This window comes from Tachypleus tridentatus, chromosome 7, assembly GCF_004210375.1.
Source record: "Tachypleus tridentatus isolate NWPU-2018 chromosome 7, ASM421037v1, whole genome shotgun sequence".
Taxonomy (NCBI): Eukaryota; Metazoa; Arthropoda; class Merostomata; order Xiphosura; family Limulidae; genus Tachypleus; species Tachypleus tridentatus.
The window spans coordinates 134,168,219-134,189,793 of NC_134831.1; the positions used below are offsets into that span (position 1 = coordinate 134,168,219).

Here is a 21,575-nt window from a genome sequence, read left to right on the forward strand (position 1 = left end):
ATAACACAACACACACTTCAAATAAGTAAAGAGCTTTAATACTTTAAGTACAAAATGTCTTTTGACATTATTTTTCTGCTTTGTTCACTCAGAAGTCTATTAAGTGCTTAATCAGCACTCAAATTCATCCTCAAAATTGTTTTAGTTACATGACAAATGTACAAGAATATTTTTTTTTCAAAACCTTAATGGAAGTTCAGCATAAAAATTATGTACAATTGGTTTGTTTTTTCATACTATAGCAACCGTTCTTTTTATTATTAAAATAGGAAAAATTATTATTTTTAACTATCTATCATGAGATAAAGTTATACCCTGCTTGGGTTCCTGTGCTTTGTTTTGTATAAATATTAGCCAAATATATTAAAGGAATCACATACTCAAATTAGGCATTTTTTACTGATGTACACCAAACAGTAGAAACATTAGAACATGAAAACACCACTATGTCAATCTACAAGTAGAACCACTAACATTCTTTACATTTGCTATTTCCAATATCTGCAAGGTGAATGATAACTACCACTTTTTGGATTTCTATTAGCAGTCTAAGAGATGGAATATAAATAACTTACTAAAATAGGAGAATTGTGCTGATAAAGGATATCAAATTTAATAAAACCAGACCATGCTCTTATAATTACACAATGCACAGAGAAGCATCCTGTTTGTTGAAGCAGGACCTGCATATTAACACTCAGAATGTTTAAACATGACAAGGAAATGAGCTGTCCAATAAAAACATTCTAGAATCAGTCAATTTAAGAAAATGGTAGCAGACTCTACTCTTTAGCACAAGAATTCTCAAGTATACATTTACAGTATGACCTATATTAAAACAAAGCCCACAGACATTCAGTCTTAAAAGGTAAAATGTAAAAAAATGATTAACCTTGATTTCTTTCTCATTATAACAACTTTTTTCCAAAAAGTAACATTTAGTGAAATCTGTATTGACGAGCTGGTTTGAGAGAAATATAAGTCTTTTTCATTTCTTCTGGTTCTTCTTTCTTAATATTACAATATCTTTCACCTTTCATACTCACTACTTTGTTGTCACGGTAACGGATCAACTTTTTGGGTTCCTAAAGGAAGAAAGAACAGTTATCACGTTTTGGGTCTTATGTAACAGAAATAATTTTTTAAAAAGATTGGTGATAACATATATGAACTTGATGACAATTGAGCCTCATTACATTCAAGCATGATAAATATGTATCTCACACAAAAACCAGTAAAATACTTACACAGTCACAGGAAAGAAGTCAAACCACACATCATACAAGTACTAATTATACGTGCTACACATAAAGGTAGGTAAAAAAGAAATTGAGAAATTGGCTGAAGTGAAGCCCAAATGAACTCTCTAAAATATGTAATCTCAAATTTACTTATTGTAGATCATTTACCTACATAAACACCAATAAGGAGTCTACAAACTCCCAGTGATGGATCTTATATTTACTTGATACGGACAGTATTCACACTTGATAAATGTGAATTCTGTAAAAGGATCAACTACCATTTACATGTCCACTAAGACAGAAACTACATGCATTTCAAACATGTAGTATTCATATACAATATGCATAAACCCTATATAAGTGACAGTACACCAACATGAATATCCACTGTCATTTGATGCAGTACGAGTCAATAATTCAACAGTACTTTGAACATTGACCTGTAAGTTTAAAGAAGTATTACACAAACATAATTTATAACACATAAATGTGAATCATTACAGGTACTGTTTTTTGCAAAACTGCACATTTACTACAAAGTTATTCCAAATATGGCTTCTCATTGTGACAGAGCATAATTATTAGAGATGCAGCATTACAGCAATACCATACAAATATTGTTTTATGAAGCCGTGATACAAATGTATTGATATGTCATCCAATACAGTATGATTTATATATCTTCATGAAATTTGGCAAGCTTTCAGTATACATTAGAAGACTTTTGTAGAGAAAATAATCAGAACTTCTATTAATTAATGAATTAATAAAGGAAGATGAGTATTGAGTACTATATGTTGTCTTCATTACTTTTATCAAAAACATTACATTCAAACTAACACAACACATTAATAATAATAAAACTGATAGACAGATATTAACTTTTTTTTTTATTTTATTTCTCTTGTAATCTGCCATTTAGTTGATCAAACCTGAGAATATGATAAAGCAATGAAAAGTGTGAAATACTTAAAGAAGACAATGTTAGTAATATAGATAATAAATTACAGACAAGACTGTCAACCTTTGTAACAAACCATTGGTAAAACTTCTGTATCCAGATACATATTGTATCATAGTATCAATATCTAGATACATATAACATCAACTACTATGATGAGATACTGACCCACAGTGATAAATAAATATCAAAAACAGTAAAGAGCAGAAACATAAATGACTTAGAAATAAAACATCAAATTGTAGGTGGGAGAAACCAAGTATAGACCTACCAATTACATCTTTTGTGCATCTGCTTTTTAAAACAAAAATCAGCTATCTGTTTTTCATAATTCAAAACATTTAACAGCATCAATAAATAAGCAATTGTCAGATTTGCTATGCCTTGGCTCTTCATACACTTTGCACACATTTTTAAAAGCATCACATTTTTGTGAAAACTATAAAGTCCATAAATAAGTTTCAACAGAAAATTTATATTTATTTATGTTACATAGATGACAAACAGATACAGCAAGCCTCAGGCATACGGCAGATTGGGATTGACTAAAAACTGGAAATGTTCAAGTGTGTAGTGAAGCAGTTTCATGGAAACAATTTATAGTAGTACATTTTTTGTGCTTGTGAAACATTTGAAACCCTCATAACTAAATGAATGTACACAAAAGTTAGTTTTGAGCTGAGCCGCAACCAACTTAAGGCTATACACAAGGAACAAGATAAGTAACATAACCCTATTGACATCAACAATTTTACTTATCATCTTTATAGAGAAACTATAACTGATTTCTCCATCTTGATCTACGTGAATGTATGTCTTAATATCTCTCTCATTTTATTCATCCAAAAGAGTAGCTGTGTAGCATGTGTGCAACATCAATATCAAAATACTGCTGTGTAAATCAGCTATAGTAAATACAGCAAGACTTAATACTAAGTAATGATGTATTACTAAAACATCAATTATACTTCTAAGACATAGAATTCAGAAGTTCACACACATAAGCTCTCCTTATCACTCTCTATTTTTGATCTTAGACTGGGATGAAGTTTATGACCTCCATGGATTTCCAATCACCCATTTAGTTGTTTATATACAGACACACAGACAGACATACTCTCTCCCACACATTAACACTTATTCACAATACAATATTTCCTAAATTCTCAAATTAATTTTTCTACCTGAATGCTGATACAGCAAATCTTTATACTTACTGTTTTCGGTACTACTGGTCTATGTTTTCGTACATCGTCATCTTGATCAACATAGCCGTACCTACAAAACATGTAAAAATAACTTGGATATGTAATAAAAAACAAAGCTATTGAATGTTTGCATTTCAATATAACAGGTTCCTGATAAATAGTACTATTTACTTACAAAATGTATACATAGCTTCCTGACTAAAGACTCATCTATACAATATCATAGGGTACAGGCAGAGTTTGTAAAGAGTTTATACTCTACAGTAAAGAAATATATCAGACAGTTACTTCTAACCTTTTGTGTTAATTATAGACAAATATTTGATTCACTACAAAATTATCCTAAAAATATTTTGTTTTAACCCTAACAAAAATGTCTATGTAAAATGTCAGCTGAAATATATTAAACATTTTGTAATTATATCTGTAAGGATCTGCACAGCTGGAATAATGAAGCGCATAGCACTAGACTGGTTGTTGAGTGGCTGCACAGCTAAGAGGGAATACCGTCCATATGCACAAATGGATAAGTGGGTTCAAAGGTCAATGTCATGCCCGATTATGATTTAAAACAATTATCAATGATGTTACACTGACTAAAATTAACCTTTGAATATAAAAATAAAACAAAAGAAAAACATTAAACAAATCAATTAGTATTTTGTTTTCTTACTTGCTGATGATCTGGTGTTTCAATTTGCCATTATCAGTAACATTATCTAATGTCCCATTGGCTTCAGGTTTTGTGTTTGAATTTTTTACCAAATAACTTTTCAAGTTTTTCGATGTTTCTTGCCTTTGAAGAATCAGTTGTGCAGCCTTTTCACAATCCTGACCAGAAATGCTCAGACAATTCTGAATTTCTAATATACAGGTGTTAGGAAACATTTCTGCCAATATTTTAGTCTGGTGCATCATATCTAGTTCTTTCTGTAAATACATATATAGGTATTTAAATCACTTCATAAGCATAACTACATAAACATTTGTAACATGTTTATGAAGACTATACAAGTATACAATTAGTGCATGTTCTTTCATATAGAAGTAAAAATTAAATTTAGTATTAAGTCTACTAAACACTAAATGTTTTAAATAAAACTAGAATAAACATTTTAATTTGCCAATGTGGTTCATATCAGGTCAACTTCATCCATTTAACAGCTTTCTGAGCTAAAGGCTTTTGTAAGTACTAAATACTCTAATCACATTAACTATTAACCCCTACCAGGGCAATGGGTATCTTTCAGATGTTAAGTGCATGCACACCTGCATATCAAATAGTTTTAGCAAAACTATTATTGCCTAATCTGATCTACTGCCATTTTAAAAGTCAAGTCCCAGGTCACACCTATAAATCTTTGTCACTTTCTGCAAGTTTTTAAGATTTATAGACTAAAATAATCATCAAGATACATATGTTAATGACTATCAATCAAGTTGAAATTGACTGCATGTATAAAATAAAATTTTCTGACCAACATAATGAAAAATAGAAATTATAAAATGAATAGAAGTTCTTAACTTTTTCACAACTACATTCTGAAAATTTTGCAACATACAAATTATAAAACATATATATGAAATTGTATACATTTTTAAGCCAACAACAGACACTATTCAGCAAGTTTGTTCTAAACTTAATGCAATCTTAATAAATAATTTCACTGTGAAAAGGAAAAATAAATGGATATCAATGCCACCCCCTTTTATGGTAAACAGTTAAACATTTCTATTGCAACAAAACTCAAGAGAATTACAAAACTTACCTCAGTATTATTGCTCAAGAGCTCTTTTGATTGGCTAGGAATGCTGATGTTTTGTAAAGGAGTAGAAGAATTATTGTGTGTAGAACATGGATCCGGTTGATTAGCAGTGACATCTTTGAAAAAATAACTTTTACTGGAACGACTGGGACTCTGAGAGTGATAATCTTTAAAATTCTCTGGGAAAACTGTTGAAGAAAATGTGGCATTCTCACAGTCAAAACTCAAATCTTCATTTAAATGTCTTGAGATGGCTTGACTTGGTAATGAAGAAACCTTTATCATAAATTTACAATGTTCTGAAAAGATTATCTCATCCTCAGGCACATTACCCAGTCAAGCCATCCCCAAACTTTTATATTTTTTTTAAAAGTGGGTTTCTTGTCTTCAAATTTGAATCTTTACTTCTATGAGAACAACTTGTTTGAGTATCTCAAGTGTTTAAAAACAATAGCATTGTGTATTATCTCTAACAGACTAGACAAAAATTTTAAATTCTAAACTATTATCAGATGCATATATATGTTCATTTTAAAATCATTTATGCAAAATAACTGATAATGCAATAAAATATTGGTACATTTTTCTCAGAATATGAATTTAGGTACTTACAGATTTAATCCTGACAAGGAAATACCATTGTCCTAACTTTTTGATAAGTTTTTTTCTTGACTATACTGATTCACAAATCAAAAAGTTACTTCAAGCAATCACAACATCATATAAGTCCATACAAGTTGAAAAACCCTAATAACTCTTACTTAAACCTAATCTTCTTTTGATTTTGAATAACTGCTGCAAAAAACTATAATGATCCACTTTTGTGTATGGTATCAAAACAAGTTTTAGTTTTTAGGTGTGAAACTTATAAACTTTGCAGCAGATTTTATTAGAAATTTTGAGAACTAATTTATTAAAATACTTTTAAAATGGCAATATTGTAAAAATCTCTGCACCAAAAACATATTTCCTTATTAATCTTTAAGTTACTAAATCAGTGATAGCATCTCATATTGATCACAAGGTCACATAAGACATACATAAATATACCACTGAATGATCAATTTTCTTAAACAACATTAACAAGATATTAGTATACCATAAGGAAGCAACTGAAATTATAATGAGATGAAGTGTTTAATGTTTTAAGATAGTGTGTCTCAATTAAAATTTATAAATTTCACAATATAAAAAATAAATGAAAAAACAGTACAAGTTTTTTAAGCCAACACATGGTACCATTTAGAAAGCCTCTTTATAGAAAAACATTAATGAATATATAAATCTATTTAAATGTCATTAACAAAAATTAGCGTACAATAATTTCCCTCATAAACTTTACTTTATTCACACCACAAACAGCTGTATAAAGAAACTTTATCATTATGACACTTGTAAGAAAACAACTGATTTTTTTTCTTTTTTGATTATTTTCAATCCCCCCCCCTCATTATGTACAAGGATCAATAATACAATGGCTGATAAACAAAAATTATGAAAATTTGATGAAATATTCTACTAAGGTATCCAATTGTACAAAACAGATAAAGTAAAAATAATAATTTTATTTGTGTGTTTTTAATAATAAAATTCTAAATATTTGATTAATAATAAGAAATGTCAGGAATATGAGAACTCATTTGTCTACTAAAACAGAATTTGTAGACATATGAATACATTGGTCCTCCTTGGAAATACATAAAAAGCCATAAAAACAAGCAAACAATTTAGAGAATGATGAACATAAAAGTAAATAAGGAAACTTAAAAAGGCTGCTGACACACAGTGTGGGCTATTTATTAAGCACAGTAAAATTAATCAACTGAATTTATAAATAACTCTTACAATACTTTTTGTTCAAAATTATTTCCATATGTGACTAATAACTCTTACCATACAACTTGTACAGTGTTGACTTTAAATCAGTTTAAAGAAGGTTTCACTACTGTAAATTATCAAATAAATATATGTAAACACTTGTATGTATACTTTTACACACATGTAATATAATAGATGGCAGTATATTAGCCTTACGTGAAAGAAAAAATGTACAGGATGTTTTGAAGGCATTTACATGACAGAAAAAGTTGCACTAACCTTTACTGGTGCTTGTAGAAGTCATTTCCCTAGCTAATTCAAACATCCACTCACAGATGGCTTCACTGTACCAAATGAAAATTTAAATATTAAAGAACTTCTAATTACTTATGCAAAAAATAATTTTGTGAAATTAAATATTAAGAACAATGTTTTGATCATTTATTTTTATTAAGCAAAAATCTTGCAAGAATTATAACATAAAAGTAGTTTATTACACAAATATCCTAAACAAGACATTCATCAAATGACCCTATGCACAGTGTAACAAAGGGAAAAAACATTTTTGGAATAACAAAATAGTAGGTAACAAGACAGCTTCAAATTTACTTATCATGTATTTTTCAAAGCAGATTATTAAAAAAACACATGAATAATTCCCAGATTATTTATCACTAATAATTTAAATGAAGTTATTGTTATTTCTATAACATAAGGCACAACAATAAAAGAGAATAACCACACCAAAAATAAGGGTCATTCTTCTGTGAATATAATAATAAAACTAAATACTGGAAGTCAAATACTGGAAAAATATAATAAATCATTACAGTACCAACTAAAACATTTACTCATTAATGTTTTCACATTTTATGTTCCCAAGAAAAGAAATATTTGGCAAATTACAATGAAAATGTATTTCTGATAGGTATTTCTCCCTCTCTCATAAGATAGTATTTTCTCATTTTGTGCAGCCATCTGTATGTAAATGATTTCAATGTCCCAAGTTTTAATCATCCCTCTGCTGGAATCCAAAGTTCCAAAACGTCTCTCGTACAACTCGTCACACATCACTTCTTCACCAGTACAACAGCATTACTATCACAAAAACAGATGTGACTCCCTTTAGGCACCACTAACAAACTATCACTCTGAAGTTTGGCAGAAGAAAAAAGCACCAGATGATTGTGGGGAGGATGTGATGGGTGTGAGAAGAGAAAAGTCCCAATCTGAAACACCATTTCATTTGGGAAAATTATAACATCTAATAAGGTACTCTACATCCAATCACAAGATTAAATTGAATCCTACATTGAGACAGAGATGGGACAATTGTAAGGGAAGCACAGATGTATCCCCTGGAAGCATCTGGAGAACACCCCAAAAAAAAAAAAAAACACATCAAATAATCTGAGAAGGGGCACCACACAATATCTGAGCCAGGTATCTCTTTGCCAGGAACACTGACATGTTCAAGAGAACAACACATGGTGGAACATAAAGGGTGCACATCCATGTGGACAAAGATAGTTTAGCAATGAGATTTAAATGGAAAATAGGCAAATGAAGATGTATCCCATGGGGTAGAGTGGCTAAGGAGTGACAGACCATACTTCAGTCAACTACATCCAAACTTGTTGGGTACCAAAATCCTTGCAAGGATGGGATGATTATCATACCACCTTCATCTCAAATACCAGAGTCAAAATGTATACTAAAATTTGACTCCAGGAACTCAAAGGATAGTCTAATGCTATGGATCCTGGAATGTGTCAACTGAAACCCAAGGGAAGTCCACTGAATGCACTCAACTCCCACAACTGTGAAACCAGCACAAAATAACCTTAGGTCATTTATAGCCTCGTCACCAAATGAGGGAAGCCAAGGCAGAAGCAGAAAAAGGCCACATAGACCTATGATCCACAACACAGAAGACAAGTTAAAAGGGGAAGATGGACAATCCAAAACCTATATGAGATCTTGTGTGATTGATTCACTCGATCTGGAAAACCTCACTTGCTGTGTACCAACATCCACACATAGGTAAGAGGGGTGGAACTGCAATTGGATGTCTCAACTCCAAGAATTAGTTACTCATCCAAAGGATATTGTAATGTCCTCTACACTGGCAGAATACCACTGCCATACTCTGAATTGAATGGTTATATCCACTGTTGTAGAACCCATCCAGAAGGTTGCCTCAATGGTTAACCACCCCAGAGGCAACTGTTGTACAGTAAGGACTTCTGTACTCCACAGTGGAAAATAGGGAAAAATAATGAAAAAAAAATAGTCTAGATGGACTGCAATATCCAAGAAAGTGCAATGCGTGATCACAAACCTCTATGCTTAAAATCAAACTAAACTGATTTATTCAATTCAGCATGGCAGGGATAAGCAGCAATCCCATTCTGGTTTACAAATATCATCCATGGTAGCTATGGTCCTGGATAGACATATTAATGACACAATTATGAGGAATTTAAACTCTAGTAATATTGTGAAACACTGCATCACAATGGGGAGCATAAACAGGATAGAGGAGTCTATCTGGATAAGGACAATGGTAGAGATGAGAAACAGAGCATATGCAGATAGGGTAAAAGGAGGACTGACCTTCTTGAGATGCAGAGATATTACAAATGAATGCATGATCCAGCTAAAAGATGAGGTAAGAGGAGTGGTACAATGTCCAGATAATGTTGAGAGCAAAAATATCTGACCTAAAGCATCAACAGGCCAGGAGGAAGAGGAAATATGACTTCAAAGAGAGGTAAAATAGGGAACACAGCCACTCTGGTTTGAACAGAGGTAAAGTGAGGGCATGAAAGACCATATTAATGCCCCAGTCAAGGAGCAATTGATATCTCAGTAACTAACAGAGCAAGAAAGAAAAGATGAATATGGAAAAGAACAGGGGAAGCAGGAACCCCATGGAAATTAGAAATGGGAAGGTATGCAATAACTTTACTGAAATCCGTAAATAGGAAAGACCAAAGAACTCCTTGGAAAGGTTCATATAAGAAACTCTGAGATACAAGCAACCATTGAAAGAAAAGCTCAAAAACTACAATTCGATTACCAAGAGCAACAAACATTCCACTTGTTTTCACATAAAACCAAAAGAAGGACAAATGGAACAAGCTAAACACAAGGTTACTCTCTGAGAGAAACCAGAACTTCTTCCCAAGGACCTGAAAAAAAGCTAGTCATAAGGATAGACGACAGACAGCATGGGATGGAGAGCCAGGTACTTGGATTAATGAAGTAGGCTGGGACAGAAGAGAAGAGTAAGAAAAGAGACCACTTGCAGTTGGAGCAATCAATGAAGTCAAGGATGAGCAAGCCAGTGAGGAGCAATCAAGAAAACCATGCATAGAGTAGCATGGATGAGAAAGACCTCTCAATAAAGTAAATGGATGAAATGGTAAATAGAGAGGAACAGATAAGACCAATCCTGGTTGAAGGCATTGACAGCAAAGACTCAAGGATAGGGAAACAGGTCCAAAAACCAAAGTTTTTAGAGAGAGAGAAGTTAAAACCATGTGCATGCACTTTTGTCACCAATGGGTTATTCACCATGATCCTGAACTCTGTATTGGTGAAGTTGTGCTACCAGTTGTCTCTGAGACAAAGTTCTTGGGACTTATCTTTGACCATAAGCTGACCTTTATACAACACATTAAGCAGCAATGGATCAAATGTACAAGAGCATTGAACATCCTCTGTGTCCTCTCTTCCACCACTTGGGGAGCAGATTAATGTTCTATGGTAAAAATATATTGTGCTTTTATTTGATCGAAACTAAACTATGGGTCACTGATCTATGGCTCTGCCAGTACCTTGGCCTTGAAGATGCTAGACCATGTTCATCATCAGGGACTTCGGCTCTGCACTGGCAAAAATACATGCAAACTGTTTCAGAGAGAGAGAAGTTAAAACCGTTTGCTGTGGTCCACTTCAGTAAACAAGTGAGAGCAGACTGCAGCTGCTGCTCAATATACCTCATGTTTGACAACTGACATGAGATGTGAAAGTCGTCAACAACGAGCCCCTTTGCAACAGTGAGAGGGAGTTGTTCAGTGATGGCATTAATCTTTATACTGAAAAGTGTGACACTCAAAACACAGCCCTGAGGGACTCCAAGTTCCTGTAGAAAAGAATGAAAAAATGTCAAACCCACAGAAACTTGGAATTGCCTGTCCATTAAAACATTTTTAATAAAAATGGGCAAAAGACCATGTAACCCATATAAATGGAGGTCTCGCAAAATGCCATACCTCCATGTAGTATCATAAGTCTTCTCAATGTCAAAAAATATTAATACAAGATGTTGTCACTTGAGAAAGGCTTCTCTGATTGATGTTTCAAGTCGAATCAGGTGGTCCATGATGGAGCACTGTCGTTGGAACCCACTCTGAGTGAGCAAAAGGAGGTTGTTTGATTAAAGGAACCAACAAGATGAGCAGTAACTATCCTTCCTAAGATCTTATAAAGACAACTTGTCAAAGCAATTGGATGGTAGTTCAAAGGAATCTTGGAATCCTTCCCAGGTTTAGCAAAAGGGAGTACAAAAGCATGGTGCCAAGCATAAGGAAAATCATTTTTATGCCAGATCTAGTTAAAAACAATTAGAAGGATAGCAAGAAAAGCAGGAGATAGATGGCACAGCATTTTGTAGTTTACATCATCTGGTCCGACTAATGTACTGCCAGACCGATGAAGAACTAATTTGAGTTCTACCAGTGTAAAGGGACAATTATAGTTATAGAAACAATTAGCTCAAAATGAAAGAGGTGATTGCTCTGCCCAAGTTTTGATGGTTAAGAAGGTGGAGAATAAAGCAGAAGTGCTAGATACCTGGCAAAAGCTTTCACTAAGAATATCGGCAATGCTACAGGTATCAACTACTTCTTGGCCATCAAAGAGCAAGATTGAGAGGGAAGCAGAATCACATTACCCACTGACCTTTCGAATCTTGTCCTATATGACTTTGGAACTCGTTATAAAAGATATGCTGGTTGTGAACTTAATCCAAGATTCTTTATGGCTTTGACGTCTTACCCAGAGCACATGCACAGGCCAGCTGGAAAGCAATGGGGTTCGAGAATGCAGGATACCTACAAAAAGTATCCAAGACCCATTTTTGAGCCTTCTGTGCCATGTGAAATGGCAGAATTCCAGCACAGACAAGGATATCATGGAAAATATGTCAAGGTGTTAGGAATACATGGAGCAGCTGCTTGTATAATACAGTCAATTGCTGCTGCCACACAGTCATCTACTGATGGCTTACAGATGATGGCAGGATCAAGTTCTGTGAGAGCAGTGAAAGAGGGCAAGTTTGCGTGATCCAGCTTCCATGGGGGCATGTGGGTCGGGTGGCTTTGACCACAACCAGTCTCTCAAAAATTATAAGTATATGATCACTGCCTCACGGGTTATTGTCAACCTTTCATGAAAAGAGGGAAAATAGTGAAAGGGAGCAACTTGAGAGATCAATAGCAGTAAAGGACTGACTAGTTTCATAAAAATAAGTATAAGACACAGTTTTGAAAAGAGAAAGGTTATGATCAGAGAGCATACGCTCTACAGAGTGACCCCTCTTGGAGCAGGAGAAGATGTACCCAAGGAAATGCCCATACCCAGAAGTTGATCTTGGGTTTTGCTGGAATGGATATCAGGAACAGATATGGGTGTTGATGTTGATTCATCAACTTTTTTAACCATGGAGATCAAAAGACTTTTCATATGGTTTGAGAATGATTCTTTTGGAGGCACAGAGAGATCTGTCTGCACTACCACTGCAGTAGTAGAATAAAGTGCAGCAGCACACGTCTAAAATGAAGTGGTAGACAACGACTTTCAAGCCTCAGGGTGAGTAATGTTGTGAATTGTCTTCAAACGCTGCACCTCTTTTTCTTCCAACCACTGAGAACAAGAACAAAAATAGGATGGGTGAGAGCCATTACAACTGATGCAATGAGGGTCCATTTCACACTCATAGACATTGTGGTCCTTGCCACCGCAATGAGCACAGGTCAAGAAACCATGACATAATGTCTTTGAGTGACAAAACCACTGGCACCGGAAGCATCTGAGGGGGTTTAGAATGTATGGCCATACCTTGCAATTAAAATAACCTGCCTTGATGGTGGCAGCTGGATACGGTGATATAAATGTGAAAATGAGGACATGGGTCTGCATCATAATTCCATCTTTGTGGGTGGAAATACACCTCACTACAGAAACTCCTTGGGTGGAGAAACCAGCGAGAATCTCTGACTCAAGGATGTTCTTCAAATCCCTCTCAACAAATACTCCTAGTGATGAATTCAAAGTAGCATGAGGCATAATCTCAACAGGTATATCCCCAATTGCTTTTGAATAAAGAGGAGTTCACTGTATTGAGATGTGGATGTTTCCTGCAGTATGTCACCAGAGCAAAGCTTTTTGACTGACTATGGAGAGCCAGTAAGTCCCTCTAGCACCTTCTGAATAAAAAAGGGAGACATTTGCTCTAAAGGTTTGTCTGAAAGAGAATGTCGTATAAGAAAATGAGGTACAGGTATTATAGATATTGAAGATTGCTGCTCTGAATCTTATAGATGTGGCCATTTACCTACAGACTGTTTTTTCACTATTTTAGTTAAGTTTTTATTTGGAGGATGCATGGTAAAAAAAGAATTTTTCAGTGCCCACCATGGATCCCTACAAGATGCACTACAATGCCATACAAGGGCACTGCAGCTATGCTGGAGTTTCACGAGCACTATACCCAAACACCAACATCAGACACAATGTCCACAACATCTGTTCAGAACATCCAACACTGGCACTTGATCAACCCTAGCCCAAGTGGACCAGCCAACTGACCCTAGGAGGGCCATCCCAAGGTTGCCCATCTACAGGAATTTAAGGCTAAAGGATCCTCTCCCCACCTTCACAGGTCATCACACACAACAAACACGTGGATGGATGTTTAGATTCCAGAGGAGGTAAACTGAAAGAACAGAACCTTCCCTGGGAGGTCTCCTCACCATGTACAGGATTTCACATCAAGAGGAGAAATCAACGTGAAAATAAAGTATATACAATCTGATCTTAACTTGCAAACAACACAAACTCATGGAAAAAAATGACAAATAACTTACCAGTGAAATTAGCCACACAGTCATACAACATGAAAGAATCTCTCCCTGTTCACCCACCAAATAGAAGTAAAAAGAATATAAAGATTCAGCCACAATATTTGTGTAACTGGAAAGAAAAATTAATGTATGTAGATGAATGCCACATTATTTGCTGGAAGCACAAGAGTACTGACAGATGTCTGCTCTCATACGATACTTAAATAAATTGAACAAAAAATGGTGAAACTGATTAGATCAGCTAAATAAAATACTACAGCTACAAACCAAATAGGGTTACCTTTGAAAACATTTAATAACTAGAAAAATAAACCATAATAACTTAGTATAATCAAAATATTGAGGAGAGTGTCAACAGTATACTAGAACAAAATGAAATAAAGGTTTGTTCATTAATATACAAATGCATGGAAAGTGTGAGGAGCAATTCACAACTGCAAATAGCCACATATTCATGAAACATGGGAATACCCACTGAAAAGTAGGAAGAGAAGGTAAAGCAGCAGCCATAATACAAGTGATTAAGAGAGACCCAAAAATCCTCAAAATTTATTTCAACAAGAAGTTAATAAATTAAATTTCAGTATTTGAAAAAAGAATAAAGTCAGCTTAATTCAAAGCAAATCCCAAGACAGCAAAAATCATTGCCTGAGTGATGAGAAGCCACAACTGTAAGTTGGGTTAGTAAAATAAAAGCAGTAGCCAGGGATAAGATATTCAACTGATATTTTTAGACAGTTTTAATATCAAGGTAGTTTTGAGTAAATTATATGAAGGTCTGACTATCTGCTACCAAACAACAATGAAAGTGACTCCCTTGTAAACCATGTGTCATACCCTGGGATTCTAAAAGTACCTATACACTGTATAAAAACTGTGATATGTATATATAACACAGGAATAGAAACTACACAACAATGCAAATTGTTTTAGTGCAATCAAAATGCTCTTTCATGACAAACATCCCAGCATCAATATATAAAACCACAGTCTATGTATGCAAATGTGTACTTTATGTTACTGTCAACAAGATATGACAGTGTGACCTGAAACACTTCACAGTAAAAAAGAATAAAATATCATTAATCTCTTTTACAATCAGCTTAAAGCACTTTCAAATATTGGTCAAGAACAGAAAGTCACAACTGGAGGGAAATAAAATCTGCCTTAACATTTACTACCATCTGATGAAAATTCCTTTTATAACTTATGACAATTTTGTAACATACATTTTGAACTGCAACAAAAGATTACATTACCTCTTAATTGTACTAAATGCTGGAATGTAAGCAGCCATCATCTCAGTGAACATGTCAACATCAAAAGCATCATCAACTTCATCAACATTTCCTAGAGTCTCGAGCAAACTCATCACATAACTGAGAACAATCTCATCTATCACCCTGAAAATCAAAGCCAGTATAAATTAAGCCCATACAAAATGTTAGATGTATTATAAAAATAAAACTGGTGATTCACATTTAATTAATAATCCTCATATGCATGCAGCTTATGCTACAATTTGTTTTTTCATTCAGCACATTAAAACCATGGTCATAAGAACACTGGGTGACTTTTTTAGTACTTTCCATCATGATTATAATGCATATTCAAATGGTATTCAGTATCTGATCTATTCAGTTTCATTTCTGGACATTTAGATGCTCATGTATTAGTATCCATTTGATAACTGAAAAGTTTTAATTTCTATATTATTAACCAAAAATAATAAAATCCTATTAGAGGTATTAGGAAGGAAGATGTTATGGGTAAACTAATACACAGATAATTAACTAATAACCTTTTAACTGTAAAATAGTATTAACACCATTAAGTTTGATTTATTTTATTAAAGGTTACAAAAAGAATTAAACACTACATCTGTAACATTTTTTTATCTGTGTACATATATTAATTTGATTTCATATTTTCTCACTTATATAAACTACACTAAAATATTAACTTTCTCTTTAGGCTTTTTCACAAAAATATCTTCATTCAATCCTTAAAATCTGAACAATAGGCAGTCTGCATTTGGTGAAAGTAAAGTTCCTCTTTGTCTCATAAATGTTAATTTTTTATTACAAGAACAAACTATATGCAATGGTGGCTGGAGCTGACAGGAATTGTTAACTTGGATATTATTAGAAGAGCAAATTTTTACAGTCTCCCCAAGAACAGTAAAACAGAAAATAAATTGTCTTAAAAATATAGATGTGAAAGCGAGTTCACTAAGACAGAAATTTCTTTCATAACCTATTTGACCCCTGTTGTTAATGCCACAGATGCTTGCATTAATTTCAAATCAATCCCGAAATTTGTCAAATATCTCCTGTCATTAACCTTTAACAGACAGAGGTGCTAATAATGTAACAATGTATCTTCAATTGCATTAAGGATTTGTGTACAAAATTTCTGGTGATATAAAAAATCAGGATATGACCTTTCATGGTAAAATGCTTAATTATTTTTCTAACACAGTTGTTAGAAAAAATACATGTATAATTTCACCATGGCAGGTTTATGTTTGTGTTGTTTTTCTAATGAAGTTAAACCTATTTCTAGTGCTTTATTTTCTCTCACATTCTATCTCATCGTACTCATAATGAGAGTCATATTTTCCCATAGCTAAATGAGTATCACATAGCATTCTGGGTTGTCTAAATAGTTTTAAACAGAAAGAAAAAAAGCTTTTCAATTCTATATTTCTTAAAACTAGAAAATGTACCACTTGACTGTAAAAACTGAAAGATTTTATAGTGATTAGGCAGCAGTGACAAATATTTCTTAAAGACAATTTTATAGAGCAATGCCTAGATTGAGTATATGTTTCAAATAAAACTAGAAATTTTCCTTTTTTCTTATTGTTTACACATACATGTATATATACACACATGATAAACTTATTTAGCACACATTCAGCTCATCATATATATACGCAGGTCTAAACATTCTGCTTAGGCAATTTACCCTAGTAACACTGGAAATAGTGCCATGCTTTGGCAGAAAATTGTTCGTTTTATTTTCTAAATAAGTATACTTTCAAATCACATAACTATTTTCAAAATCAAATTACCTATATCAAACACAGCTGGATTTTAACAAAATGTTACTAAAGCAATTATGTATACATTATGTACTTACTCTGATGCATCTTCTCCTGTATGGTTTTCAATGAAGGTTACTAGCTTGCTCTTTACAAAATTATCTCTTGACTCCAATATGTCTTCAAGGGTGCTCATGGTTAAACACAAACTAAGAAATAAGAAATATACATCAACTAATAATACCAAAGTACTTCATTAGAAATGCATAACGATTATCATACATAATGTTTATACTATAAAGTTTTACACACACTCTTTTCTATGTTAATTGCAAATTTTAAAAATAAATACAATTTACTATAGTGTTTATAAAATACTTAGTTATCACAAAAAAAAACTAAATTTTATGACGTTTATCACACTGTTGGAAACTTAGTAAAAAGGGATAAAGCAAATATAATTTTTAAAATACATATATATACACACGCACACTTTGATACAATTTTCAACAAAATTGAAATCTTCTATTCACATTTGACTTCAATTTGACACTACAACAACTACACTTCTTCCACTGTTGTTAGAAGTATAACGTTACTTCTACTCAGTTTAACACAATTTGTCTTGGATGTATCACCGTCTACAAACACCTTTAATATCAGGTGCTAAAAAAAAAGAAAGACCCTGTGGTAGGAAAAGCAAGGAAATAATTAGTAACAATAATGATAATACTCTATAGACTAAACTTACCTTTTAAAAAAAGAAATGTCAGAAAGCAAAAAACAATAAAATCACATACTTCACCTTACACATCCACTTCTTGTAACAACAATAATTATCCAAAATGTCTCATTTAAAAATTACAACACCACCTACACCTAAAATTTGCAACTACAATATAGACTTTTTTGTTTGTTATGTAATAATGCTAAATTTGGGACGGCTAGCACAGATAGCCCTCGAGTAGCTTTGTGCGAAATTCCAAAACAAACAAACAAACAAAATGTAATAATGCGTTTACATCTTTGAATCAATTCGTTTTAAGATTTTTAGATTAGTGCTTCTTTGTTTTATTTTTCAAATTATTGAACTACTTGCATGGGAAAATAACTTTAGATCGTGATTTGTTTTTAACGTAAATTACCGTAAAGGTACAAAATAGGCTAACAACGCTATGTCCACCACGGGAAATCGAGCCCCAGATTTTAGCGTGTAAGTCCAGAAATTTACCGCTGACCCATCGAAATAGTATTTTCCGGAGAATATATTGGCAAACCAAAAGAAAAATTATTCAAAATAATGTTTAATAAGAAAATATGTTTTGATTTCCGTGATGACGATACAACCCAGTTGTAGAGAAAAATATGTACCTAAAAACGACTGATATGGATAGAGAAATCTCTACGTCGATGAGCGAACAACGTTTCGACCTTCTTTGGTCATCGTCAGGTTCACAAAGAAAGAAAAAAGTAACTAACCGATAGCTGACCACATGTTTAAAGGGGGTTGTATAATTGAGTGTAGGAACGTAGAAGGCGTGAACCTGACGATAACCGAAGAAGGTCGAAATATTGTTCTCTCCTCTTCTCTGTTTTGTTTGTTTTAGAACAGGGGTGTGCAACATTTTTCGTCGGTGGGCCATATAACCAACTTCATCAATCAAGCGGGGCCACTTAAAAAACAAGCTTATTCGTGTACATGCACAATAAATTAAAAAAAATTCTCAAAATGCAAGCAATAATATTTTATATTTTTGCATGAGTGATCATTTTAGTGCGACACTTGAAATTTAGAGTCCTTGCAAAGCTTGTCAATATCAGCTTTGACAGAAGTGGTTGCCACTCTTAACTGACTGGTCAAATGTTCATCAGTCAGCTGACTTCTACATTTGGTTTTGATGAGCTTCATTTTGGAGAAAAATTGCTCACAGCAGTAGGTGCTACCAAAAAGGGAGGCAATTCTTTGTGCATGACGGGACAAATTGGGAAACTTTTCACGTACACAGAGTTTATAAAAGTCTAGCAAACTGTTTTCAGAGAATTTCCTTTTTAGTGTCCATGTCAGCCTGCAGTTCAATGAGTTCCATTTGGCAATCATCAGGACTGTCTTCCACTGCCAAATCAAAAGGTTGAGCGAACAATTTCAATCTAATTTCAGTTTGTCTGAAATCTGGAAATCTGTTTGCAAACTCATCACGCAGCTTTTGTACACTGGTTCCATATTTGGTGCAATCCAGATTAGGAAATTCCAGTTTCCTGGTTGCAAGACATGTAAAATGGGTCAATATGGCTCTTCTCAACTGAACCTGGAAAAGTTCCAATTTCTTCTCAAAAGCACAAATATGCTCAAACAACTTATTCACAAGTTGACTTTTCCCTTGTAGTTTTAAGTTTAAATCAGACAGATGCTGTGTAATGTCTGTGAGGAATGCTAAGTCATTCAGCCAGTTCTCATTGCTCAAGAAGTCCACATTCTGACGTTTGCTCTCCATGAAGAACTTAATCTCCTCTCGCAGATTCCAGAATCTCTTCAAAGTAGCAGCTCTACTAAGCCAACGTACAGCAGAGAAGTACAAAACATCTGAATACTCACTGTCCAGCTCATCTAAAAAATTTTTAAAGTGTCGATGATTTAATTCTCGTGTTCGAATATAATTTACGCATTGGACGACATTTTTCATGACTTCTGCAAAATTTAGAACTTTGGTGCACAAGCTCTCTTGGTGAATAATGCAATGGCTTACAACTACGTCTTGTGCTCCAATTGCAGTTAGAAATTTCTTGGTGAATCCATTTGTCCTACCTGTCATGGAAGGAGCACCATCTGTTGTAACACCACATAATTTATAAGGATTCAGTTCAAACTTTTCTACAACCTTAAGCACTTGTTCACAAATATCCTGTCCTGTGGTTGTGGAGGAAAGGCTTGCCATATCTAAAAACTCTTCGAAAACATCAAAGCCTGCAGTAACAGCTCTGATGAAAATGACAAGTTGGGATGTGTCATTGATATCAGTGCTTTCATCCAAAGCCAGACTGAAAGCTTCACACGAATTCAATCTCTCTTTCAAAGTTTCTTTGATGTCCTCTGAAAGATCTTTTGTCCTGCGTGAGACAGTAAAGCGGAAAGGCTAGTTTGCTCCACCAAATATTTTTCTCTGGACATGCATATTCTGTGAATATTGTTAAACAATTTTTAATAAATTCTCCATCACTGAAAGGCTTTCCCTTTTCTGCCATACATTCACAAAGCTTAAAACTCAGTTTTGTCATTGTTCTGAATTTTTCTTGAAAGTGGTAAAAACACCTTGTTGCTTTTCAATGGATGTTTTTAAATGTTCAATTTTGTCCTTTCGTGCCTGACCAACAATTTCATCAAACTGGGAGGAGTGCTTAGTTGCGTAATGTCGCTTAATATTGTACTCTTTCATGACTGCAATTGTAGTTTGACAGACGAGGCAGACAACACCTTGATTATGTGGGACAACAAGATATTTTGTGCACCATTCACTGTTGAATAACCTTCCCTCATCATCAATTTTTCGTTTCTTAACTGCTGACATTTTACTAGCCCTGAAATCAAAACAAAAATTATTCTCACGAAAATAGCAAAGTAGAAAAAACATAGAATTTATTTACACATGGAACCTCTTATGGACAGAAACACATGTTTCTAAATTGGCATCCCGATCATAGCCTTCCGGTACTTAAATTAATTGAGAATAGCAAAATACAGTGTGACCTCGCCTATTCGCGGTTCGCCATTCGCGGCCCCGCATATTCGCGGGTTATGCGCGAACTGCGTTTTGTAGGTCACAGAGACTGAAAGGGCTTTTCGACGAGATTTCTGTTGTATTTACTCAATCAAGCCGTTTTTATCAATTGTCGTCTTCACCAAACAAGATTGGACTGCTATTGGCTGACTGCCTCAGCTTCCCCAACAACGCAAACGGCAAAGCACAGCCCGGTAACGCACGGTACAATTTAGTGAAATACATAACAGTATGCAATATTGCTACATTATTACTGCATCAATGAGTATAAGTAGCATTAGTGTTTGGGAAGCATTTCATATAGTATATAATCGCATACATATACGTTTTAAAACTGCATCCAATATTCGCGGTTTTCGCTATTCGCGGAGGGTAAAGAACGTAACCCCGCGAATAACGAGGTCACACTGTACACAGAATCAGATGCATCTGAAAGCAAAAATTTTAATAAATTCAGTAAAGTCACAACAATATGCTAAATAATAATCAATTTACCTTCAATCTCTTGTAGTAACTGTAAAAGGTAATAAAATTTTCACCAATAATGAATGACGGACAGCAGAGGTTAGGGAAAATTGTCGCCAGCGGGCGAAGGCGAGGTTCAGGAC

General features: G+C 33.9%; 1 protein-coding gene across 4 annotated transcripts; it reads right to left on the reverse strand.

Annotated features, from left to right (window-relative positions):
* Positions 1-16: 16 nt before the first annotated feature.
* LOC143256643 (CUE domain-containing protein 2-like) lies at positions 17-18,104 on the reverse strand. 4 transcript variants are annotated; one of them, XM_076514118.1, is made up of 8 exons: positions 18,000-18,104; positions 17,293-17,403; positions 15,408-15,551; positions 7,277-7,341; positions 5,183-5,367; positions 4,087-4,343; positions 3,423-3,483; positions 17-1,085 (listed from the first exon to the last, which is right to left on the reverse strand). In XM_076514118.1, the coding sequence occupies exons 2-8, from the start codon at positions 17,388-17,390 to the stop codon at positions 939-941; spliced, it is 957 nt and encodes a 318-aa protein (XP_076370233.1). In that variant the 5' UTR covers positions 17,391-17,403; positions 18,000-18,104; the 3' UTR covers positions 17-938. The 4 variants fall into 4 exon arrangements, with proteins under 4 accessions (XP_076370233.1, XP_076370232.1, XP_076370234.1 ...); XM_076514117.1 differs by having other exon boundaries at positions 17,995-18,084; XM_076514119.1 differs by having other exon boundaries at positions 17,946-18,069.
* Between the last annotated feature and the right edge of the window lie 3,471 nt (positions 18,105-21,575).